This window comes from Astatotilapia calliptera, chromosome 5 (genome assembly GCF_964374335.1).
Source record: "Astatotilapia calliptera chromosome 5, fAstCal68.1, whole genome shotgun sequence".
NCBI lineage: Eukaryota > Metazoa > Chordata > Actinopteri > Cichliformes > Cichlidae > Astatotilapia > Astatotilapia calliptera.
The window spans coordinates 422,501-448,963 of NC_137426.1; the positions used below are offsets into that span (position 1 = coordinate 422,501).

Consider the following 26,463-nt stretch of genomic DNA (forward strand, 5'->3'; position numbering starts at 1 on the left):
CCACAGCTGCTAGAGGAAACCTGACCTTACACATCTGGATCACATTAAGAATAGGGTCTGCAGTCCTTTATTTCTCAGTCACTTTGCCGTCAGAGCTTCTCTGAGCTTCAGTGCTTGTTTTGTTACCTGCTTCATTAATGGAGAGCAGACAATGGAGGTCATGTTTGCCTGCAGTGCTGGTCTCCTGCACGTCTTCATTGTCCTGCGCTGGCTACCTCAGCGCAGGAATTTAGTGTCTTTTTATCAATAAGAACAGATTTATATGGATGAAATGTAATTCTTAGCTTCAAGTGAAAGAAACGGAGAAAACAAAGTGTCTAAAAATGACTTATATGAGAGACAAAAACCACCAGTAAAGAAAGAATCAATCATTTACATGTTAGTGATGGTGAATATAAAGCTGAAACCACAGAGGAGGAGCCGAGGAAACGTTTTTCCTCACATTCCTGATGATGTGCCATTTGGGTGGAGCTGAGTTCTGTTTATCCAGCAGGTGGCGCTGTGCTCCTGCTCAGCCTGTGAGTGGAAGAAGTTTGAGTTCGACTAACTCGAATGATCGTTTGTTTTTTATGTTTAAAACAAAGAATCATGTGAAGCTTTCAGTTGAATTGTATTTTATTTGTCAGTTTGGAGGCCTGACACCCCTCCGGGCACCTTTGTGAGCACTTATTCTGAAGCATTTTAAACAGGAAGTAAGGTGCAGTGTTCTCCAGTTAGAACTGTTCTTTGTACAGGTGTGTAAATCTTACTTTAGGCTGAGGCTAATTACTGGAGAAAGGAAAAGTTGTGATCATCAGAAAAGGTTAATGAGGGGCCACCAAACACCTGAGCCCAGGAGTCTGTAAGTCGGCGGTCTGGCCATGGTTCACGCCTCACTCTGCAGGGGTCACCAGTCTGATCTGATAAACAACATCTGCTTTATTTCCATTTCCTCACCTATTCTTAACTCCAGCGCAGACACATCTGGACTGTTTGGAAGTGTTTTCACTCCTGGAGCTAACAGTTTCACAAAGCACCTGGTTGCATGTGTGAGTGCAGGTAATGATGGCGAAGATTCCCATGCTCACCTTTCAGAAGAAGCTGGTTCTCGCCAGACAGACGTGCAGAGAGCGTGAGAAAGCTTCGCGCCTGTTACGAATGCTGCTCTCACAGAACCACACGCTTTAAAGATGACAGAGCTACTGTGACTTCACCTGCTGGTTTCTGAAAGATCACATCCAGATGTTTTCCATTATCTCCATCTTGGAAAAGCGAGGGATGGAGCTAACTGTTAAAAACCTTTTTTTTTTAACGGATGTATTTAATCAGGAAGTCCTGTGAGGATGACTACACTCTGATTCCAACTCGCTAAGTTTAAAACAAGGCTGTGCAGTCTCCATATTTCTGTTCCTGCTGGTTGCTGGATGCAAAACTTCTTTTCAAGCATTACTGAATTCAGATTTTACGAGCTGGCAGATGATTCCTGCTTATTTTTAAAGGAGAAAGATGAAAACCCCGAAGCAGTGAACCTTTCTCTGTAGTGTAAAGCGTGTCCTTTTCACACTGAAAGGCTGTTTTTTGCTTTGTGTACTTCACACAGGTTGAAAATACCGTCTCATATTTGGAGATTACTCCATTGAACGCTACCCCAACAGAGGTCGAATATCTTGTTAATAATTTCACCTCCTCACTACGTACGACTCTGGATACTGTAGCTCCAGTGAAAACTAAGGTCTCTAATCAGAAGTACCTGACTCCGTGGTATAATTCTCAAACACGTAGCCTAAAGCAGATGACTCGTAATCTGGAGAGGAAATGGCGTGTCACAAATTTAGAGGATCATCATTTAGCCTGGAGAAATAGTTTGCTGCTTTATAAGAAAGCCCTCCGCAAAGCCAGAACATCTTACTATTCATCACTGATTGAAGAAAATAAGAACAACCCTAGGTTTCTCTTCAGCTCTGTAGCCAGGCTGACAAACAGTCAGAGCTCTGTTGAGCCAACCATCCCTTTAACGTTAACCAGTAATGACTTCATGAACTTCTTCACAAATAACATTTTAACCATAAAAGAAAAAATTACCCATAATCATCTCTCTGTGGGGAAAAAAGAGCATATCTGCATGAAGCTGACAGAGGCAACGAACCAATCGCATCCATTTCAGTTGTCAAATCATCAAATTCACCTCTTCGCTTGTTTGTGCACCTGCACAGCTTCCTTCCTTATTTCATTTTAAATAAGCACGTCATAACGGCCTCAGCAGTCACTGCAACTATGTTCCATGCAGCTCTGGTTCCCTGCAAACGAGGCTGAAACCCTGACACCATCCCCCGGGTCAAAGGGCAAACTCACAGCTGAACTCTGAACGCCACCCTGCTGTAATAAAAACGACTTCCTGTGGAGTTGTTCCTGTATGAGCTCATCATTATGATCTATAGTAACTGATCAAAGTGTGTTTGAGTATAATGTCCTTTGTTGTGTTACAGGATTTAGGATTCATGTTCAGGTCAACTGGGATCAGTGATGATGGAGGAATTTTACTGCACTCACAGAATTCCTAAACAGGAAAGATGCTCCACTGGATCACAGCAGGAAAACATAACAAACTGAGATTTGATTTTTTTATCTTATATTGGACAGATTTATTCAATGAGGTAAATTATTGTAACATCACAGGGTGATCTAACAATTAGCAGTTCACAGTAAAAACCAACAATCAGCTGAGAGAATGTTAATTAGTGGCTCAACAATCCTGAGGAGGGAGGGCGAGGGAGGGCGCTGCAGGTCCGCTAACCAAAATAATCCAGTGTGAGCTCAGGTTCAAGTGTTTGTCTCTGAAAACAGCGAGGCAGATACACGAGAGGAGGCTGAAGGAGAATCAGTCTGCTTTGGATTTAACAAATAACTCTTGTGACAGAAACCAGTGAGCACTGTGCAAAGGTCTGAGGGTCTGAGGATTAGGACTCAGGTGGAGCTCGGGATTCATCTACAGGAGAGCTGCATCATTACAAACTGAAGTATGTGTGAACAGGTGACCTGGACGATGTGCAGAAGTACAGGAACGCCATTTACCGTCTGATCACGAGCCGTCCCACGTTACTGTGACACATGCATGTATGCGTGCTTGGCTTTCTAGTTTAATGGCAACATTGAGGGTGAGGGTTAAGGCCCCATTAATCTGACACACTAACACTTTTATTTGTCACAGATTCAGCAGAGAGAAGTCACTTCTAACACCGGGTTTAGAAAATATAGTGGCAAAGTAAAGTGCACATTTTGTAGTCCATCATCTATAAATTGTAGGTTCAATATTGTGGACATCTGGTGGACATATACTCGTCTCTCACAGCGGTGAGACAAGTATGAGGCTGTTCCAGTTCTCAGCACGCAGTTCTTCTCTTTTCTTAAGTTTTTAGCGATTCTCCTACCCACGTTTCCAATACTGGAAATGTGACTGAGGTCAAGGAACAGAGGTTAGAAGTAGGAGATAGGAGGGACTTTTGGAACACACCCTTGGAGTCTCTTTTTTCCCCACCTTTGAGTCCAGGCCAGGTGTGGTTTCTCCTCGCTCCGGGCGTGGGTGGGTTCTCTCTCTGCAGTCAGGCCTCAGCTGGAATCACCTCTGACATTTAAGGACCAGCTCAAGCATCCAATCCTTGCCAGATTTCAGGGTTAGGGTTAGGGGTTAGGGTCAGTCGGCTTCTTTATCGTTTCCTCGACTTCTCTGCACCAACTCTGTTCTCTCCCTGTTTCTGCTTTAACCAGCCTGGCTCATCAAGCCACTACTTATCTTCCTTCTCACTGTTGCCAAAGTGCTTGCTCAAAAGGGGTCATATGATTGTTGGGGCTTTCTTTGTTTGACTGCACTTCTCCAGTCCGAAAGACATTCTAAAGTGTCCTTGCTGTAGATTCTAGTGGTGTGGATCAGCGAATTGATGTCTCGTTCACTCTTGGCATACAAGTTGATGTCATCCATGTAGAGGTGGCGACTGACGATTGCTTCGTTCCGTAGTCGGATTCATGGCCAGTTGTGTCGATGATCTCACTGAGGGGGTTCAACCTGGAACAGCAGTGGGAACAGAGCATCTCCTTGGTAGGGCCCACACTTGATGATGACTTTTGCTGTGTGTTTGAAGTATCCAGTATTGTACGCCACATCCCCACTGGGTTCCTGATGAAGGCTCTTAGGGTCCTGATGATCTTGTATAGTTCTAGGCATTCCAGGATCCAGGTGTGGGGCACTGAGTCGTAGGCCTTCTTGTAATCAATCCAAGCAGTGCACAGTCTTGCAGTCTTGGGGAACTGCTCTTTCTTCCAGTAGCTGGTGTTTTGCCTCTCGGGTGCTCCTGTTGATTCCTTTCTGTGTCCCACTCATGTAGGCAATATCCCTGTTCATCCTAGTCACTATGATGCTTGACTGGAGCTTCCATGTGGTAGTGATGCAGGTTATTGGCCAGTAATTGGATAGGGCCGGTTCCTTCTGGCGATCCTTGAGGATCAGGACTGTCGGCCTCTCCTGTCTTGTCACACTCATTGACTGCTACGGGTTTCTCAATTACTGTTTGCGGTTTCTGACTCAGTCACAGCGCCTCATTTGAGTCTGCTTTTGAGTCCAGCCTTAATCTACAGCCCACAAAACAGTGAGAACAACTGTTGACCCGTCCACAAATCATGCTCTGCACAGACTCAGCTGACCTGTTCTTTATAAAAAGGTCTAAATTCTAAATGATGTTTCATTTGTGGTGGATGTCGGAGTCTGAGGGTGTTTTCACACATATAGTTGTTTATTCTGGTCCAGATCAGTTGATGAGGTAGTAAACTCACGAGTCGCCAAGCTGGTGGTGCGTACAGACGTGTACGCGGTGTCACAGCGCTCCCGACTACTGTGCACGTTTTTGTGTTTTTTATGCTTTTTATTGTGACTTGCTGCAATCACTGATCACTTTCACTCGTCAGGAATCGATAGATATCATCCATAGCCTGAACCTGGACTTTACTTTAGATTAGACACACAGTATTCAGAGATTGTGAGACCAGCAGGTGCTCCATGGGCTATTGTCTGGAACAGCAAGCAACACAGACGGCACTCCTCTCCCTGCACCTGAGCCAGGACCGCAACAAAACTCTGGTAAGGGAGGGGGGCCATAATGCATACAGAATTATAAAAAGTCACTGCTCACCAGACTTGGAGGCCATGTCCATTCAGTGCGGGCCCTTTTATCTACCTGCGAGCTAACAGTAGCCATAGTTATCATTGTTTACATCCAGAGGGCGTTCATGTTGTTGCTGGGGACTTTAATAAGGCATGTTTGAAATCTGTACTCCCCCAAAACCAACATGGTAAGGTTTGGTTAGTTTTCACACAGAGAAACATTGAAGTGAACTCCAAGCGAACCAAAATGCATCACCACAAACAACGTGAGAATGTTCAGTCTGCCCACTGGTCACATGTGTCTGGGACAGGAGCAGTAAAACTAAACACAGGAGGAATGTGGTGTGTGAGAAAACTGAAAATTTAAGTTAACCAGCTAGCTGCCAGCCCATACAGACCTGTGCACATTCATAGTAGCTTCCCACATTGAGAATACAATGCAGACATGGCTACAGTAGCTGGGCTGTTGGTTCAGATCGAGGTCTGATCCTGTTCACACCATTAACAAACCTCTCTGGAGTTGGTTTGGAACCATATCGAGAACACCTTCTCCAAAAGGGTCTCTGTTGTTTTGGTCCAAGTATGCTTACTGTATTCACACCTGCACCAACGAACCACACCGAAAAGAAAACCAACCAGAGTTGGGTTTAAAAAGACTAAACACCCACCCTAGGCCTTTATACACTCAGTATGTAACGAATAAACGACTTGAAATTCAGATGTTTTTGGTTCCGCACACGTCGTGTAGGGTATTAACTCACTTGAAAATACCGAAAAATGATTCCTGAAAAATCATGCTGTGAAAAAAATGGAGTGGACAGAAAGTGGCATTGAGCTGGTTCTGATGTTTCTAGGTGAAGACTGGATTCTCAGGAAAAGGCAGCAGGAGGAGAATTTCCTGGTTTGATCCCGGAGTCGAAGCTTTCAGACGTACTTCCGGATGTCAAAGAAATCATTTCACAGAGCCGACTGACCCTGGGAGGCACCTAGCTTTGAGTCTGAGGGAAAACAGGATTATTTTACTTTTTCACATCACTGTGTATTTAGTACTGATGCTACGATGATGCTTGTTACCAAACGCAGTGCTATGATTGGTCAGATCTGTTTATTCAAGTCTTGAAAAATCAGAAAAAGCCAACAAAAAAAATGTTGGGGGTTTAAAGTCTTACACAGCTTTTATTTTGAAGGTTTTTGGAAAGCTGAATGCACTCGGCTCATCTTCTGTAGTTTAAATGTGGCAGTAAATAAAATGTTCAGACATTTTTCACAGCATGTGAACAAGGGATTTTTGTTCATTAAAATATTACGTGTCATAGCTCAGTGGGCTACATACTGAACTCAGGCTGAGGGGCCTGGACCCCCGGGAGTCGTCCGCTGCAGTTATTGAATGATGTGACGTCATCTCCGCTTTATTTTGGAAAGGTTTGGAAAGAGTGGTGCTCTCTGCGGCTTGACTGCGCAGGTCCGCAGCTGGCGGCAGAGACAGACGCAGAGTTCGTCGTTCCCGGCTGGAGCACCGCCGGAGCCGCCTGCTTTGTTCGCCACAGGCTGAGCGCGCGGAGCCGGTGCTTCCAGTGCTTAGAGGAAACCTCCGTAGTTGCGAGCGCAGAGCGTTAATCTGCCGGGAGACCCGGCGGAGGGACCGGTGTGATTTGTGGGACGGTACACGGTGTAAAATGGCTCCCGGGCACCGCGAGCACCGACTCAGGTAAGAGTCCGCACCTGCCGCCGCACTGCTAACGGCTCTGACGCACTTGTGTCCGGAGGGCGGGGGGTGGCTGTGGCCGCGGCCGGTCCCTTTGCTTCACCGGACGTCTTTCTTCGGAGAGGAGCTTCAACCAAACTCTGTTGGAAAACCTCCATAAATAAGCCGATTCTCGTCCTTGTGGACCTGGGCTGCTTTTGGGCCCTGACCCGGGATCTGTGTTCGGGTTTGGGTCATTCGGCCTGTGTTTGGTCCGCGTGGGTGGTCGCTGTAGTCGGAGGTTGGTGTTTACCACTAAGAATCAGAGCGGGTGCTCGCCACCGCCCTCCGCGGCGCGATGTGGGTGGAAACCCCCCCCAAAGCCCCCATCAGATAAGATAAGATAGAACTTTATTAATCCCTCGGGTGGGTTCCTCTGGGAAATTCGACTTCCAAAAAAAAGCACAGCAACGACCGATCAGCAGAGGCCCGGCGTGTTTACAGCGGCCCGCAGGCTGCAGGTGACCGGATGTTACTGACGGCGCCGCAGTACTGCGCGGGTCCGAGCCCCTCGCTGGGAAAGATGTTAAAACGCGTGTATTTTGAATGGAGTTTGGTAGGACTCGCTGTAACTGTGCATCTGCTGCTCAGATGTTTGGACTCATTACAGTCAGCTCCGCTGTCATCACACCTGCCACCTGTTTTCCGCTGAGTCTGCGCAGTTTGTCCGCTAGCAAACTAACAGGTTCAGGGTCCGCTATGACGTCACCCACACCTCTCTTACAGTTATGATTAACTTGAACTAAAGTGTGTATTTTCACAGTTGATGGGCTCGTGTTTCTGTGCAGCAAACGCTTTCACAGTTGCAAACAAAAATATGTGGCTATGACGTCATTACCGGGGCAGGCCTGTAACTGGTGAAACCTGTTCTGTTTACAGCAAACATCGATAAAGAAACCGGATAAGACGTATAAATATAAGTAGTCTTGATCCACCTGATTGAGCATTGATTAATGATTCATGGTTTCGTCACACTTGTTGCTTAGAGCCTTGAACCTGTGAGGTCAACACTGTCATCTGCTCTTTTTTTTTTTTTTTTTAATTCCTCTTAAATGGCCTGTATTTGTACAGCACTTTCACTCGTCCCTAAGGACCCCAAAGTGCTTTACTGCGCCCATCCACACACAGGTGATGGCAGCTACATTGTAGCCACAGCCACCCTGGGGCGCACTGACAGAGGCGAGGCTGCCGGACTCTGACCACCACCAGTAGGCAACGGGTGAAGTGTCTTGCCCAAGGACACAACGACCGAGACTGTCAGAGCCGGGGCTCGAACCGGCAACCTTCCGATTACAAGACGACCTCCCAACTCTTGAGCCACGATCGCCCCACAATCTTATTTTTATTCTGTAACAAAACTTTAATACAGCTTTTAGAATGAGGAGATTATGTATGGAGAGCAAACCGTATCAGGCTGTGCTCAGTCATCCAGGTGAGGAAGCCCTAAAAAGTTGATTCTGTTCATCCGGACGTTTTCAGTGAAGCGTTTCATCATCATCAGGTGACTTCTTCAGTCAGCGACAAGTGTGAAAACCTGCACTCAGAGCCCCTCGCCGACGAGGTGACCGCCTTGGTGAGGAGGAGCAGCGGCCTCCTTGCCCCATCTCTGGGAGAGCCCACCCACCCTTCAGCAAAGGTCATATCCACCGTCTTGCTTCTTCACCTTCAGAGTAACCAGCAATAAATTCAGCCTTAGATTAATCGCGTGTTATCACACATTTCTGTAGCAACGTCAGGGCTGTGACTCCGCCTGGTGACAGGTGGCTGCATAACATGTAGGGCACACTTAGGTTAAAGCGTGCGTGTGGTCCGGACGAGTCGCACGCGTCTGCAGTCACAGTTCACGATTTAACGTGCTGACGACACTCGCACAGGCCGTGATGAAGACGAGCTGTGACGACAGATGAGATGAAGACGACGTCAGTTTATAACGCTGACTCTGAACTAACGAGCAGGTGAAACATGTCAGCGACTGTGTTCGTTTATTCTTTTTAGTCTAACCGAGAAAAAGGAAAAAACAGGAACTGCGTTCAGCTTCATCTTCAGCTGATCGGCACACGTCTGAACTTTATTACCTGTGACGAATCAGCAGCTTTTATCTCACCTGCTGGCGCCCACAGAAGGTACAAAAGTCCACCTGAGCACGCACACAGACGCACCTTTACCTGGAGCCGGTCTCATAGCGCAGGCTACAGATTTCAGCCGCTCCTCACTGACGAGCTGACGTCACAGATCAGATTGTTTAATCCCAGATAACCCGGATGTTTTTGTCCCACAGAAGACGAAACGAATCATATCTGCAGCCAGGCTCTGATTCAGTTGCTGATGTCACGCGGCATCAGCGACGCACGCCATGTGACGCGTCTGCCGGTCTTGAACGTCTCGATTTCTGCAGCCGGGTCGGAGACACCCGTGTGCAATTGTCTTGGTTTTTCTCATTTTAATTATGCTCCAGGTACGCAAACACTGCGGCTCTTTGTCAGCTCGTGCGTTGATTTCAGGGGGAGGAGCCTGGAAGTCAGAAACAGTCAGCAGCAGGCGCACTGAGCATCCTGGACGAGTTCAGGTGTGTGCAGCCAATCAGCTCGTCAGCGATGATGAGCGTCTCCCATCAGCCAGCCTCAGAGCCGCGTGGCTACAGACACACTTTAAATCTGAGTGATTGTCAGTTAGCAGAGGGGGCGGGGCTGAGGTGGCGATGAAAGCTGCTTTCATTAATCGTTATCAAGACTGAACAATTATCAAAAATACATTTATATTTAACTTATTGATCGATTATCAAAAATGAGAATTTAATCAGTCATTTCTCTGATTAATGTCAGTTATTGATCATCCTGCTGACCCCCACACACACAAAAGCTCACTGATGAATATTGATTATTATTGATTACCTGTCAGTTCTGCTGGAGCTGGTCCAGTTTTTAAATCATTGACTTTCAGTCAGTTTGATAAAATGATGATGCGCAGGGACTTCCTGCTGTAGCGCGATATTTATCTGGCCTCAGCCAAAAGGCTGATTGGGGACTTTCACCGCCGAGCGGGCGGTGGCGCAGACACCCGACTTTGTCATCACGAAGTAAGGTTTTCAAATGAATTCCGTAGCTGCAGCTGTTCTTGTTATGTTTATGAGCGTAAACCAGATTAATGCTGCGAAAGACGACATATTTTCACCTTAACTTCCTGTTATTCCTTCAGAATAAAGCTCCAGGGTGAAGCGTTGCAGCTTTGGCTGACCACCTCTTTGTCTCTCTATCCTCAGCTGATCAGCAGCTCCATGTGACGTCACTGCTTCTTCCAGCAGCGCTTCAACCGAGCTCTTCCTCCTCCTCTGCTACGAGGTGGCATGTCGGCGGCTCAGACCCAGAAGGAGAGCAGCGAGGCGGGCTGGGGCTGCCTGGAGGCTCTGGGTCTCAGTCAGAAGGAGATCGTCCTGGCTGAGGCCCTGCAGATGGAGTACGATGCCCTGTCCAAACTCAGACAGGACAAGAGCGGAACGGGACCCAGCCAGACCGGCTCCAAGACCCCCAATCCCTCCATCGAGCGCCACCAGTCCACACCTTCCCCGCCAGGAGGAAACCTGCTGATGGGCCTTTCCGGGTCCGAATCCTCCCTGAACCAAGCGGGAGGGTCCCAGTCTCCACAGTCCGCCCCAGCCAGGGCCCTCCCCCCTCAGGGCGGCTACGTCAAGGAGTCCCCATACATCCTGGACAGTTCTGAAGTCTGCAAGTTCAGGGACGCTTCTGTGCCCAGCCTTGGGGACTCTCCCGGATCCAGTTCAGGGTTTCTGCCAAAGGGTTTTCCCGCTCTTCCAGATGACACACCCCCCGCCATCCCACCAAGAAACCCCATCCCGCCACTGGCAGTGTCCGAGAACCCCTTCCTGCCCCCCCGACCCTCCACCGTGCCGCGGGACGTGAACCTGTTCATGCCCAACGTGGATCGGCCCAAAGTGACCTCCGGAGACCTGAACTATGACACCATCAACGACTCGCTGTCCCGACTAAATGACAGCTGGCAAGGTCGGAGGGCCAACGGCGACCAATCGGGCAAGCCCGTGGCCCGCAGCAAGACGCTCCCCCCTCAGGTGCCTCCCAGGACGTACGTAGCTGTTCCCAAGAGCAACAAGAACCAGCGTCCGGTCTCTGCAGACCCGGTAAGCCCCTCTGAGGTCGTGCGTCAGCTGTTTGTGTTGAGCTGTACTCTGATTGGCCACTTAAACAATTTCTTTCTGATTGCATTTCTAACACTGTTGAATACTGCAGTGTGTGATTATAAGCAGCATCTCTGTCTCTGAAGAGCTGCTTCTTCTGTAACGAGGGTCCCGCTGCACCCTTGGTGTCACTATGTTTCCACATGAATCAAACTCGAGCTGAACTGAAGCACACAGCCAGTTCAGCTGAGATGAATCCCAATACGTATCTCGAGTTCATCAGAACCGATCAGTTTAATTAACTCGCAGAAAAGTCAACAAAGCCACCAGCAGCTAATAAGTCAGGGGTGGATTCTGATGGGCTTCACCTGGACCTTTGTCACTTGGTTCTTAACACTCTCTGAAGGCCAGGTTAGATTGTGGCTGAGTGTGTCTCTCCTGATGTCAGCAGACCCCACCTGGATCATGTTTGGTCCAGGTGGGGTCCTTAAATTGTTCTGCTTTTGTTGTTGATCTGGTTTTGAAGATGATCTGGTCCTCAGCAGATCGTAGAGTTATTCAGATACAACCTGAGATGATGTGAAACACAGGACATCATTATTTATGCGCAGCTCTCTGAGCTCTGCAGCAGCTCGTTCTGTTGGAGATTTGCTGCCGTGCTCGCCGACCTGTCGACGGCCCGGTTTGGTCCAAGCTTCAGCTGTGATGACCTCAGATTTGAATACAGAGGAGTCACCGGTGCACTCGGGTCTTCCTTCTCTCTGCTGTTTGTTCTGGTGCTTTGTGGGCAGTTTGGGGTGAGTTTGATTGGTTTGCACTCAGGAAGACGTGGCGCCGTGCAGACACACCTGATCTGCAAAACCTCGTAGAGCTGCTTGCACTGCTGATCAGTAGATCAATATACGTGATTGTCGGCACCCAGCTGCTGCTCTGAGCTCTGTTAGGTTAGAGCTGCAGACAGACGGCGGCTAAAATGTTGGCGCTGACGGTAGCCAACATGAATCTGAGTGCGACAGCAGAAAACAGGAAGTGTTCGTCTTTGAGGGGCGTTAATCGCCTCCTTCGTGTTTCTGAGAGCAGGAAGCTGAATTTACATCATTGTCGATGTGTTTGTGTTCAGACACGCTGCAGCTGTGCAGCGGCTTCATTTAGAAAAAACACCCCCGCGCTCAGAGTTGTGTCACTTCCTGTCAGAAGTCCTGACAGGAAGTCCAGGTTTTCAGATGGTTTCTGGAGAAGTGCTGCGGTTTGATTCCCAGCCCTTCGCATGGAACCCAGTCAGACCAGTTCCACCAGCTGTAACTTGAAACCAGATTGGCAGGCGGCGTCCTGACACGCTTCCTTCGCCGCGCTTGGACGTGCTCAGACTGACGCTTCAGTTTCAGCATTTTTATTTCCCTCAAAACACGAACTCATCACCACATTCTTCCTCCTCCTCCTCTTCCTCCTTCTTCTTTTTCTGCAGCCTCAATTTCATTTCCTGCCTCAGACGTTTTTTCAATGTTTAAATGAAACGTAAAACAATCCCCGCCACGCTTTAATGTCGACCACACACACACACACACACACACATACACACACACTCACTCTGAACTGTGTGTGTGAGAGTCTCTGATTGGCTGTCTTTGCGTGTCCTGCAGGTGTCGCTGGGCGCTAGGATGAACGGTTTCGGGTACGAGCTCTTCCAGGTGTCGGAGGAGCGTGACGAGGAGGTGGCAGCGTTCTGCCACACGCTGGATGTGTGAGTAGCCTGTTGCCGTGACGATCACATTCAGTCTCTCCCTTGCAGGCGTCTCCACCTGCTGCCCTCTCACCTGTCTTTGCCCTCAGGCTGCGCTCGGCGTACCCGTGCTGTGACCGCTCAAAGAACGCCGGCTTTGTGTGGTCGCCCTCCGTCGGCCACGAAGAGCTCCATCAGGGCCTGGGGGTCAGTGTGAAGGTGACGGTCATCAGTGAGCACTTCAGAGAGCCGCTCACCTTTACCTGTGACAGTAAGACGTCTGGTTTTTCCGTGAGGATAGAAATGTCTGACTGAAAACTAGGGCTGCTCGATTATGGCAAAAATGATAATCACGATTATTTTCACTGAAATTGAGATCTCGATTATTTGACGATATTTATTTAACCCTTTAAGACCTACTATAGAACCAAGTCCACCAGAGCTTATATTATTATTTTACATGCTGTAGTGCCATTTGTGGGAGCATTTCAAGTTGCTATACAACTGATATGGCCCATATTTTAATAATATGTATGCATTAAGTCCATAGTAATTACATAAATTGCAAAAAAGTGCAATAAACTACAAAAAAATTGAAAATAGTTTTTGTTTTGTTTTTTACATATATTTCTACTTGGAGAAATTTAAGAGGTTTATCCCTTAAAACTTTAAATACAAAAAAGTTGCAAAAAATAGTTTACAACAACAGGAAACTTATTTTGAGTGTCTTCATAGTTTTATTTTTGAGATACACCAATTTTTATATACACTGCAGAAAAAACAAAAAAACAATCCTATGATGCAAATTTGCAAAGAAAACAGCAGGTGCATCAAAATAAACTATTTCCAGCAGTGCAATTTGAGTTCTAAGCATCCCAGCAACTATTCAGAAAAGTCAAACATGACCAGTATAGGTTTTTAAGGCCTACAAGTAAAAAACTACATTTCCGCGAAAATGACGTCACTTCCAGTTTCGGCCAGGAAATGGCGGACATGCGATAGTTCGCGCTGATGTCTGTTTCACTGTGGGAAGTGTTACTAACAGCTGATCGGATCGACAAAGCGTGTTTCTGGAATATTATGTTTTTGTTCCTGCAAGAGCTTTTTATGCAATTTTTGCAAAGCTATATGTGGAAGGAAACCGTGACCGAGGACAAGCTGATGGCATCAGATGTAAGTACAACTCCTCCGGTTTCATATACAAAACAAATTATTGCGCTAGCTTACACGGTTCAGGTTCTACAGGGATTTAAAAATAGTTACGCAAAACGGAGCGTGCTGCTCTGACCGGATTTAAAGGGTTAACAATGACTTTAAAAAATAATATAAAATAGTGTGCAACACCACTGAAGTTTTTTTTAACCTCTCTTTTCAACCAACGGCAGTCACTCTCCTCTCCAAATAACTTCTGCTTAGCTTTCCGAGCTTCCCTCGGGTCCTCTTAATCAGCGGTCTCCAACCTTTTTTGCGCCACGGACCAGTTTATGCCCGACAATACTTTTTACGGACCGGCCTTTAAGGTGTCGCGGATAAATGAGGGAGGGGCTAATAATCGGCTCAGTCATTTTTAATGATCGTTGAAAGCCCAGATCGTAATCGTGATTAAAATTCGATTAATTGAGCAGCCCTACTGAAAACGTTAGCTTCGTATGAATATGCAATACCCAAACGCGACCGGCGCGCTGGCTGCCATCTTGCTTTTTAAAATTAATCTGGGACACGCCATTATTTCCCCGGAGGGTCAGTCAGGTCAGCTCAGGGGTTAAAGGTCAGGAGAGCAAACAGAACAGCACTGACCCTTCAAAAGTCTGCCAGTGCAGTTTAAAGGAATTCAGTCAGTTTGTCCTCTTAAAGTCAGTTTTATGTCCAAGAAACGCTAAATTATGCTGTGATGTTATTTTACCCTGAAAGGACCTGCTGATGGCATCCAGCTGTGCGTGCGTGTGTAGAGTTATACTTCACCTGTTTATAATACTGCAGCGTGTGTGTGTGTCCGAGGTTCGTCCACCGTGGACCTGCTCATCTACCAGACTCTGTGCTACGCTCAGGACGACCTCGACCATGTGAACGTGGACGACTACCTGCTGAAGGTCTGCGGACATGACGAGTTCCTCCACAAGTAAGAACCTCAGAACCTCGGGGTCTCCGAGCCGTGCCTGAACTCAGCATCTCTGTAGGGGAGCGTCCTCTTCCAGCTGATCTGTGGTCTGTGGTTCAGACATAATAACAGAGAGCAGAGCTGTGGTTGCTGTTACACCAGCAGCAGTAATGACCGCACGCACGCACGCACGCACGCACGCACGCACAGTGCTCCAGCTCTGGGTTCACACACCAACGACGTCCTTGCTGTTTTAGGCGGTGTGTCTGTTTGCCTGTACAAATCCCGTGTGTGTGTGTGTGTGTGTGTGTGTGTGTGTGTGTGTGTGTGTGTGTGTGTGTGTGTGTGTGTGTGTGTGATATCCTGGCGGAGCCTGGCTGGACTTCCTGTGGTGGAACAATGAGTGTTTATCACTTGTGAACAGCTGTCGGTCCGCCTGGCGCTCTGCTGGCTGTCGGTGTCTTTACGGCGTCACGTGTCCTGAAGTCTTTGAGACAGCCCGTTCGTCATGTTTCAGTACACTCAACATGCTTCACACAGACGTGTGTTGGTTTATAAGGACTAAGGCTGCAGTGCTGTAACTGACCTCAGGTCAGCAGACTGAGATATGATTGTGGGACAGTTTAAGATGTGCAGCTGATTACCTGAGAGGTGTGCTGGGTTCTTAACAGTGAGAGCTTTGTAATCTGAGCCAATGAAGTGCGTTCAGTACTGGCGTGACGTGCTCATATGTGCATGAAGCTCTGCTGCTGCTGATCTGGAGTGTGCTGTACGGACACTTCCACATAGTGCAGGGTGATATGGCCAAAAATATTTATCACGATATACGTTTGAAAATTTGTGATAACGATATAACTGACGATATAATTGACACGAGACAAAATACTTTACAACTCCTCAACTTTATTAGTGCAAAACAACATCAATGTATTTCCACTTCAACAAGCAGCTGTTTTTTATCTGCATTAAAGTTATATAAACATTTAACAGTGCAAATGCAAATTCCTCGCTGACAGTTTAACCAAAAGGCATTTCAGTGGAAACTGGCCGACACATCCTCAGCATAACCATGTATAACATCCACAACACTTTAAAAGAGGTTAAACACACACAGTACGGTAACATTATGCTGAAGCACAGCACGTATCACTCCGCGAGGCTCCGCCTACGATAGCCGTAACGCTCCGACAATCCATCAAGCGGTGCGGCTTCGTAGCTCAGCAAAGTCGTACTGAAACATCTGACAGATTTTCGAGCGCCGTGCACATAAAATCGTCTCGAGGTCAGTAAACACAACCAGAGTTCATACATAAGGCACACGGGGTTATAAGGGGCTCTGTCGACTTTCAGAAAAATCAAAGGATTGATTTTAAGTGCGCCGTATTTTCCAAACAACACGGTAATAACGACGGCCCGCTAGCATGCGCTACCAAAAATAGTGCTTTGTTGTGTATCTGACGGACGAAAGCTAAACCAGTTCCACACCAGTGAAGCTGCAGCATTTTTACAAACCAGTTCTGGTTCATCGTTTCATTCAACGATCCGCTCTCGCTCTTCTCGTTCTGCGTCACCGCCATGATTTGTCCACCATGTGCGTATGAAAACAAAGGCACTGCGCATGTGCGTTTTACCCATATTCTATCGCCATGTTTCATTTTCTTATCGTTGCCCAACATTACACTGTGAACGGTATGATATGGCCCAGTTTCAGATATGAATACGTTTGTCGATGTGATTTTTCAGACCTGAGATCAGAGATATGTTCGAGCAAATATTTCTGTCTCGTCTGTTCAGTTTGGGACATGCACCATTAACACCCGTCGAGCAGCAGTGAGTACAGCTGTGTGTCGTCTGCATAGAATGGTATATCATGGAGCATGCACAGGTGACCCAGCGATGGCCCGAGGGCTGAAACTTCGACCCTCTGGGGCGTTTTCACACCTTCTTCCTGTGGTTTGGTTTGTTGTCACACAGAGAAAAATCCAAGTGAACTTCAAGCAAACCACATCAGTGTTCAGTCCGCTCATTGGCCAGGTGTGTCTGGGGACGGGACCAGCACAAGTAAACACAGGAACAAGGTGTGTGGGAGAAACCTGAGAAGTTGGGTTGTTTCCCGACTTGCTGCTAGCCTGTAATCAAATCAAATCACTTTTATTGTCACATCACATGTGCAGGCACACTGGCACAGCACATGCGAGTGAAATTCTTGTGTGCGAGCCCCACAAGCAACAGAGATGTGCAAACACAACAACACAAACGAGCAAAATACAAGAATGGCCAACCTGAAACTAATAAATATATGTACAATATATAATAGTGTATGCATTTCTGGATGTGTATACTAAATATTTTCCTGTGTGTGTGTGTGTGTGTGTGTGTACATTTTTACAAATTAAATAGTAAAAATAAATAAAATAATAATAATAATAATAAAATATATAAAATATACAGAGTTGAATATGTGCAAAACAGTGGCGTTACTGTACAGTATGGAGTGCATAATGTTGAAGTTCCAGTAGTGAAGCTGAGGTGTCTATGACGTGTTCAGCAGTCTGATGGCCTGATGGAAGAAGCTGTCTCTCAGTCTGCTGGTACGGGACCGGATGCTGCAGAACCTCCTTCCTGATGGAAGCAGTCTGAACAGTTTATGGCTGGGGTGACTGGAGTCCTTGATGATCCTCCCCACTTTCCTCAGGCAGCGCTTCCTGTAGATGTCTTGGAGGGAGGGAAGCTCACCTCCAATTATCCAATTATTGTACAGACCTGTGCAGGGTGAGAATACAAAAACACGTGGCTACGGGACCTCTTTTAGCTCCAGCTTGTGACGTGTTCCTGGTAGTTGGTTCAGGTCGGGTCACGTTCGCACCATGAGTGAACCGCTCGTTTTGCTCTGCAGCCGAGTGTGGTTACTGTGTTCATGCCTGCACCGCACCGAGGGGGATCGAACCAGAGCTTGATTTAAACAGACTAAACGCTGCAGGTGTTAAACTCCCTCAGATACGATGAGAGCCAGTCACCTCACCTGTTAAACCGGCTGGGTCTAAAGTCTGCGAAGCTTCAGAAATCCACTTAGTGAGTGGATTTTTCCAGCTGCTTTTATTGTGGAGGGGTTCTTAGAGGAAGCAGTATTGTGCCCTGTGTGTGTCTGACTGTGTGTGTCTTTCTGTGCGTCTCAGCGCGCAGACTCTGGGTGGGCTCGAGTTCGTTCAGCAGTGTCTGAAGTTCGACTGGGATGTCCGGCTGTGCCTCGTCAAGAGATCGTCCATCAGCATCGAGCTGGCCCGCACGGTACACGTAAACACACTCACTCACACACACAGCATATAAACCAGGGTGTGACCCGGTCACCCATCGTCGTCACGCCACTGCATGATTTGAGTCTTTGTTTTTACAGAAAGATGACGATGAGACGGCGTCCACCATGAACCACAGCATCCTGCTGCAGGAGCGTCCAATCAAACAGACAGTCACCAGGTGAGGGGCGGAGCTCGCAGAGGCACTCTGATTTCCTCCAACAGCTGATCAATCAATCACCGATTTACTGATAACATCTGTCTGTCGATCAGGGAGGCTCTGACCCTGCTGCTCGACACATTTCACAACGAGGCCGAGTCCTTCCTGCTGTCAGAGGTGACACACACACACACACACACACTGATGTGTGGCGCTGCGCTCCGTCTTGTGTTCACGTTGATGAGGTTTGAGTTCATGAATGTGAAGGGGCGGAGCTTAAACTGAATCCGGACTATCAGAGATTTCATGAAAACATAAAGTCAGACTCTGAGCTGCTCGCTGAGCCTCCTCCTCTGTCCTGTCGTCTGTGAAGGTGGAGCTGCCTCTGCATGTGGAGCGCCTCGTCCAATCCGTGAAGGCGCTCTGCAGCTCGTTGGCTGCCGTGGAGACGCCCGACGTGACCTCGGCCCTTAACCAGCTCCCAGCGTGCCCTTGTCGCCTGCAGCCCAAAGTCCTGAAGGTAAACGTGTGCTTCAGTGAGGCTCAGAGCAGGTGAGGGTGTGAGTTTGTTCACTGACGGGTTACTCTCATCTGTCCTCCCAGGATGCATCAGTGCTGGCTGTCAGGGAGAACAGAGGTACGTACTAACAGGAAGCTCTGACTGCTGTGAAACGCTGTAAAAGCAGCCTCGGGAACACTAAGAGGATGCACTGGGGGGGCACCAAGCTTTGGAGGGTAATGTAGTGACTAATGTGAGTCTGTTGGCCCCAACCAACCAATCTGGTGACGTCACATCTCCGTACTGACAGAAAATGGCGCCGAACTTGTTTTTTAAACTTGAAGCTCTTGTTTCTTAAATCCAGCCTGACGGAGTTACACCTGTGTCAGTGTCTGAGAGCAGGGCTCAGCGTCAAGTCCTGGACAAACTGACAAAACACTTCAAAGACATGACAGAAACAAAGAAACTAAAAGTTAAAGATGTGCCTTCAGGCAGGTTTTAAAGCTGTCGAGTGTTGCAGAGGTCCGAAAAGCCTGGAGCTGAAGGAAGACCATTTCCTCCAGGACTTTGGACACCAAAGGGAGTTACAGATGAGTCTTTTTTGAGAACTGGCTGCACTGTGGCATGTTTGAAATCAGCTGGAGCTGTTCCTGTTAGAAGGGAGGTGTTAATAATGGATGGCACGCTTGGTGCAAGAGTGTCAACGAGTTCTTTGAAAAGGCGAGTGCGGATAATGTCGAGGTGAGACACGGAGGGCTTAAGACGGGAAACTACTTCAGCCAGAGCGCCCAGAGAAACGGGCTCAAAGTGATTGAACACAGGGGAACAGGAGGATCGTAAGCTGGAGGCATGTGAGTCCTGACAGCAGCAACGGTTTTCAGATAGCTGGAGACTCTGGAAACTGTGTGACGGGTTAATAACTGAATCAATGGTGAAATACGACTCGGGTCTGTGGCTGTTATTAGAGATGATGTCTGATAAATCACACGAGTTTTGTGGGGCAGCAAACATGGATGTTAAAATCCCCAAGAACTTGACCCCAGATAACAAGTCTAGAATAAAACCATTTGTTAAACTGGGGAGAACAATAAACAAGTGCACACAGCACAGGAGAATACAGATCCATCAAAGTAGTGATAACTCAGAACTACCATACATATCAGTGGCTTTAAATTTCACACCAGTGTGTGAATGTGTGGATGACTGGATATGTAAAGCGCTTTGGGGTCCTTAGGGACTAGTAAAGCGCTATATAAATACAGGCCATTACCATTTACCATTTAAAAATGGATGCAAGACCTCCGCCATGACCAGTTAGCCACAGAGATTTGCAAAAATGACCGAAGCGATGAGTTCTGAAAAAGGGCTTAACTCACCAGAATCAAGGTTCAGTCGAGAATAAAACGCCAAGTCCAGGGAGGAGAAGAACCCACGAGGGAGCTGCTAACCAGCAATCAGGTGTGAGTACGAGGAAACCTAATCAAGACCGGGGACGGGTGGGAAGGGCGGAGATTCCAGGGAACCACCTCTACGGGGGGAGATGCGAAATGCTGTGAAGGTGGTTCATTAGCTGAGAGGAACCCAAATCGACCGGCAAAGATCGTCAGAACAGTTTGGAAAAACACCTTCCTGAAGCTACCAGGAAGCGCTATCCACAGAGCCTGGGATGTGGAGGAGTGTTACACACAACGAAGACACAACTTAGTCGAAGTGAACGTTATCAAAATGAGACAAAAGGCCCGGGACAGACTCCATGCTGTAAATTTATGTTTCATGTCCCCTTTAAACAAAACGTCTGAGAAAAGTCCAGCTTCACCCAAACTACCTGCGCTGCAGACCACAAATCCAGCACGGTTTTCTGTTGCAAAGGCCTGCTCTCTTTAAACGTATGGATAAATAATTCGCATTTTTATGTCACTTCATTGCATTTAATTCATTTCTTTAATACATTTAATTTTTTTACATTTTTGTTGGGGTCACGCGGGCCTTCCCGTCCCAGGCATCTTCCCCAGCTCTCTGAGGTGTTCCAGCTAGACACCTGACCTCTCCTGGGTGTGCCTCGGGGCGGAGCTGGTTGTAGGGGTAGAGCTGTAACTCCGCCCCCACAGTCACGACACTACCAGAGTGACTTCTTTGAACTGATTCTGTTTAATAAGTGACGATCCCGGTTTGTCTTCCTCTGACGCTCTAATGGTTCGCTGGCTTCTTTGTCGCCTCACAGAGAAAGTGGTGGAGAAGCTGACGGCGGCCATCTTGGATCTAGTGGAGCTGTACTGCAGCACATTTAATGCCAACTTCCACACGACGCCGCAGAGCCACTGCTGCACGGCGCCCATCCAAGAGGCTGGCCTCATCACCAACGTCCTCTCCTTCAACATCTACGCCGCCCACCGCATCCCCATCACGTGGGCTGCCAGGTAAGGAGCTCAAAAGGTACCCGCCCACAGGCTGAAGGGGGGGCGTCCTGTGTCAGTGCTGCAGGTTTAGGAGTCTCACAGTGCCGACTCAGTGGTGCTCACAACCAAACAACACACACACACCAAAGGTGAACTAACGGCAAACAAAAGGAGTGCCTCCGGACTCATGCTGCACCTCAGGGGATCCGAGTTACGTGCATAACCTCCAGGTTTTTTTGGGCATGGTGGTGCTCTCTGAGGATTCTGGGATAGATTTATCTGCTCGTGAAGGAGGTGCTGGGGGGGTCTCCTGTGAGTGCAGCGCCACCTGCAGGTGGAAGAAGCTGAGCGCTTCGTGCTTCCTTTCTTCTTCTCTCATTGTCGTTGATAATTGAGCCTCAATCACATGCAGGTACGCGCAGACGCGCACAAACGCGCAGACGCACACAGACACGCACAGCTTGGGTTGGAGGCGTGTTGACTAAATCACACTTCTATGAAAACATCAGAAATGAAGAAGAATAAAGAAACTCAGGTGGTTCTGTGATTGGGGACAGGTGTGAATATGTGCTGCACAAGTAACTCGCCTGTCCTGCTGTCATTGGTCGCAGTTATGAATGCTTCTTCCTGTCCTGCTCTCTGACTCACGGAGGGGCGGAGCTTTGTGCGCCGCAGCACACCAGCAAGCAGTCGGTCAGCAAATACCTGTTCCACCTGGTGGTCTGGGACCAGAGGTACGTACCTGACCCTTACCTGTCAGAGCCGTGACATCACACGCACGCACACCTGACGGCACAGCAGAGTCACTGCATCACTGAAACTATTCCAGCAGACAGAAGCATCAGGCACACCTGCACACACCTTACCTGAGTTTAATAAGATGCTAAAAGTAAGAATTTCCTGTTCTGCAAGTGTGTGTGTTTGTGTGCACGATGTCTTTGATTTTGAATGAATAAACTTTAATCTGTTTGTTTGTTGAGAAAAACGCTAAGCCCCCGCCCCCTCGCCATATCCCCTGCAGGGTGTGTTTCCCCGTGCAGATCAATCAGCTGCCCCGAGAGTCTCAGCTAACGGTGGTGCTGTACGCCAGCCCTCTGCCGCCCCCCGGAGGAGCTGAGGAGAAGGGGAAGCAGCGGCGCAGCATCGAGGCGCTGGGCTGGGTCACCATGCCGCTCTTCAACTTCAGACAGTGAGTCACATGACACTCAGACACCATCCATCCACGCAAACCTCAAACAGGCGGATGAAGAAGAAACTGAATAAGTACTGTCGGATGTTATTCAGCCGTATTCAGGCTTTATGTTTGATGTGATACCCAGGAAAATACTACGATACCATTCTGATAGCATTAAAAGTAACGCAGCATGTGGTCCATTTATCTGAGGTCGGTGCTGGTGCTGCGCCACAAAGTGATGGGCGGTGTTTACACTGTAGTGAATGACATGCTGATCTATAACGTGTGAAATGTTTCTATCGGGTCACTCAGAGAGTGAGGGTTACAGTAATGTAAGAGTGTAGGGTAGAACACAGAGCAGGTACAATAACATGCTCAGAGTTAAAGGCTCCGCCCAGGTTAACGGTTGTGTAACGCTGTAGTACTCAGTATTGTTGAAATCCTTCAAAAAGACCTCAGGGTGGCTCTGTGTTGAGCCACTGGTGAGGGGAGGGGCTGCGCTGAGCCGCTGACGAGGGGAGGGGCTGCGCTGAGCCGCTGACGAGGGGAGGGGCTGCGCTGAGCCGCTGGTGAGGGGAGGGGCTGCGTTCAGCCGCTGATGAGCATGTCCTGGTCAAAAATGACTCCAAGGTTCCTCACAGCGTTACTGGAGGCCAAGGTAATGCCATCCAGAGTAAGAATCTGGTTAGATACCATATTTCTAAGCTTTTCAGGGCCGAGTACAATAACCTCAGTTTGATCTGAATGAAGAAGCAGAAAGTTAGCGGCCATCCAGGTCTTTATGTCTTTAAGACATTCCTGCAGTTTAACTCATTGGTGTGTGTTATCTGGCTTCATGGACAGATAGAGCTGGGTGTCGTCTGCATAGCAGTGTAAATGTATGCTATGTTAGGGCTGCTCGATTATGGCAAAAATGATAATCACGATTATTTTCACTGAAATTGAGATCACGATTATTTGACGATATTTATTTAACCCTTTAAGACCTACTATAGAACCAAGTCCACCAGAGCTTATATTATTATTTTTTTTTTTTTTTACATGCTGTAGTGCCATTTGTGGGAGCATTTCAAGTTGCTATACATCAATACAACTGTTATAGCCCATATTTTAATAATATGTATGCATTAAGTGCATAGTAATTACATAAATTGCAAAAAAGTGCAATAAACTACAAAAAAAATTGAAAATCGCTTTTGTTTTGTTTACATATATTTCTACTTGGAGAAATTTAAGAGGTTTATCCCTCAAAACTTTAAATACAATAAAGTTGCAAAAAATAGTTTCCCACCACAGGAAATTTATTTTGAGTGTCTTCATAGTTTTATTTTGGAGATACAGCAATTTTTATATACTGCAGGAAAAACAAAAAACAATCCTATGATGCAAATTTGCAAAGAAAACAGCAGGTGCATCATTTCACTGTGGGAAGTGTTACGAACAGCTGATAGAAACAGCAAAGCCTGTTTCTGGAATATTATGTTTTTGTTCCTGCAAGAGCTTTTTATGCAATTTTTGCAAAGCTATATGTGGAAGGAAACCGTGACCGAGGACAAGCTGATGGCATCAGATGTAAGTACAACTCCTCCGGTTTCATATGCAAAACAAATTATTGCGCTAGCTTACACGGTTCAGGTTCTACAGGGATTTAAAAATAGTTACGCAAAACGGAGCGTGCTGCTCTGACCGGCTTTAAAGGGTTAACAATGACTTTAAAAAAATAATATAAAATAGTGTGCAACACCACTGAAGTTTTTTTTTTTAACTCTTTTCAACCAACGGCAGTCACTCTCCAAATAACTTCTGCTTAGCTTTCCGAGCTTCCCTCGGGTCCTCTTAATCAGCGGTCTCCAACCTTTTTTGCGCCACGGACGGTTTATGCCCGACAATCCGGTTGTTCAGTCTGACGTCACTAGCCGTGTCTGGGTCTAAACTCCGCTGCAGGTCCATATATCAAACGATCACTATGGCATTATTGAGAGTTGAAAAACTGTCTAAAGTCTTTCATCTTTAATAAAATGATCAGCGTTCTGCTCTACCAGGTGTAACAATTGAGTTTAACATCCAGGCATCCATGAAAACGGAATTTATGACATTTAACGGAGTTAGAAGTTAGCAGGGAGTTAGCTCGCTAGCTTCTATCTAAATACAATATAGCATGTCCTGACTGCGGGGTTTTGGAAACAAATTAAAACGTACAGCTCTGTTATCACTTCCAACATAAATGAAGACAGAAAACTAAACAGCAGTGACGTTTGTAGGGTTACTGAAGTTGGGCTAGCTGGTATATAATGATGTGCTACGTGACAGCTAGCGACACAGCTATGTTAGCATAATATAAACAAGCTAACTTTTTTCCACTCGATAAAAGTTAACGTGAGTGTTCTCGGTGGTCAGGAACAAATGTAATCGCATGGCAGGATGCTGTAAAAGGACCAAACTTCAGCCAGGAGAACAACTGAGATAATCCATCCACAATACGAGGTTAGTCATTCATATACTGCTGCATGGGCTGGGCTGTAGTTACATCCTAAGGTTTTAAAAACTGAGCTTAAATAAATGATTAGCGGTAATAAAAGCCGAGGGAGGTCAACAGTGATCACTGACTGTTTTAGGAGCTTTTTGAGATTAAATAGAAGAAAATACATAACATTAAACATGTTAACAACACAAAAGCCATATTAAACGCAGACTACTTTAGACCCGGAAGTAGGATTCGTCGCGTCATCACTGAACAACCGGATATTTTCACGGACCGGCCTTTAAGGTGTCGTGGATAAATGAGGGAGGGGCTAATAATCGGCTCAGTCATTTTTAATGATCGTTGAAAGCCCAGATCGTAATCGTGATTAAAATTCGATTAATTGAGCAGCCCTATGCTATGTCTTCTAATGATGCTGCCTAAGGGAAGCATGTATAATGTAAACAGAATTGGTCCTAGCACTGAACCCTGTGGAACTCCATAACTAACCTCAGTGTGTGAAGAGGACTCTCCATTTACATGCACAAACTGGAGTCTATTAGATAGATATGATACAAACCACTGCAGCACAGTACCTGTAATACCTACAGCATGTTCTAATCGCTCTAATAGGATATTATGGTCGACAGTATCGAACGCTGCACTGAGGTCTAGCAGGACAAGCACAGAGATGAGTCCACTGTCAGAGGCCATAAGAAGATCATTTGTAACCTTCACTAAAGCTGTTTCTGTGCTGTGATGAGCTCTGAAACCTGACTGAAACTCTTCAAATAAACCTCTGCAGATGATCTGTTAGCTGTTTGACAACTACTCTTTCAAGGATGTTTGATATAAAGGACAAAATGAAAGCTACGCTTTCCCCTGTGGTGTGTCCATCCTGATTTTTTTTTTTTTTTTTTCTCTCTTTTCATTTCATGCTCACAGCTGAACAAACAAATGTTTCCTTCAGTCCTGCAGCTTCCTACACAGGCTTTGTGATGTCATTTCCTCCCAGGAGCAGCTCGCTTCCTCACATTTACCTGAAAGTAAAGTGGAAAGAGAATGGAAACAGATTCTTCATCATCATCATCTTTATTGTGTGTGTGTGTGTGTAGCGTGCTGACGTGTGGCAGGAAGTTGCTGGGTCTGTGGCCTTCAACCCCGGGGAGGAGCGGAAACGCCCGAACAAGTTCGCCCAACTTCAGCCAGCCGGACAGCGTCATCCTACAGGTGAGCGCTGCCACAGCTGCTAGCACCTGAATAGTCTGTGACATCACAAACCTGTAGCATTTTGAGCAGTTTCATCAGCTGTTCAGGCGACGTTTTCATTGTCACCAGTCACCAGGATGGGTGATGAAACGTGTCTACTTACCTGTGTACTGGATGCAGGTGTGCCCCTTTCTTTATTTATACACTCAGTTCAGCTGAGGTCAGACCTGCAGGTATCTGAGGCCAAGAGACTAGCATGTGTGTGTCCTTGCTTCCTCTCAGGTGGACTTCCCCACATCATCCTTCGAGGTGCGCTTCAGCACGCCGCCTCCTGCAGACTTCTGCCCTCAATACAACTTCTCCAGACTGGACACCATCAGCCAGATACAGCTGCAGGACGTCCTGCACAAGAAGGCCTTCTTCTGGTC

At 47.1% G+C, this 26,463-nt stretch overlaps 1 protein-coding gene across 3 annotated transcripts in view; it reads left to right on the forward strand.

The window, feature by feature from the left end:
* The first annotated feature begins 6,568 nt into the window (after positions 1 to 6,568).
* Positions 6,569 to 26,463, forward strand: part of pik3c2b (phosphatidylinositol-4-phosphate 3-kinase, catalytic subunit type 2 beta) — a 54,915-nt gene continuing 35,020 nt past the window's right edge. For 2 of the 3 annotated variants that reach the window (XM_080301100.1, XM_080301102.1), the window contains exons 1-15: positions 6,569 to 6,839; positions 10,135 to 11,028; positions 12,666 to 12,766; positions 12,856 to 13,016; positions 14,744 to 14,864; positions 18,020 to 18,131; positions 18,238 to 18,317; positions 18,410 to 18,473; positions 18,670 to 18,816; positions 18,900 to 18,933; positions 21,017 to 21,212; positions 21,803 to 21,925; positions 22,213 to 22,380; positions 25,942 to 26,056; positions 26,318 to 26,460. In XM_080301100.1, coding sequence (XP_080157226.1) covers positions 10,219 to 11,028; positions 12,666 to 12,766; positions 12,856 to 13,016; positions 14,744 to 14,864; positions 18,020 to 18,131; positions 18,238 to 18,317; positions 18,410 to 18,473; positions 18,670 to 18,816; positions 18,900 to 18,933; positions 21,017 to 21,212; positions 21,803 to 21,925; positions 22,213 to 22,380; positions 25,942 to 26,056; positions 26,318 to 26,460 — 2,375 coding nt within the window. In that variant the 5' untranslated portion in view covers positions 6,569 to 6,839; positions 10,135 to 10,218. Of the gene's footprint in view, positions 6,840 to 7,094; positions 7,117 to 10,134; positions 11,029 to 12,665; positions 12,767 to 12,855; positions 13,017 to 14,743; positions 14,865 to 18,019; positions 18,132 to 18,237; positions 18,318 to 18,409; positions 18,474 to 18,669; positions 18,817 to 18,899; positions 18,934 to 21,016; positions 21,213 to 21,802; positions 21,926 to 22,212; positions 22,381 to 25,941; positions 26,057 to 26,317; positions 26,461 to 26,463 lie in introns of those variants that run through there. The other variant, XM_080301101.1, reaches the window with a different exon arrangement.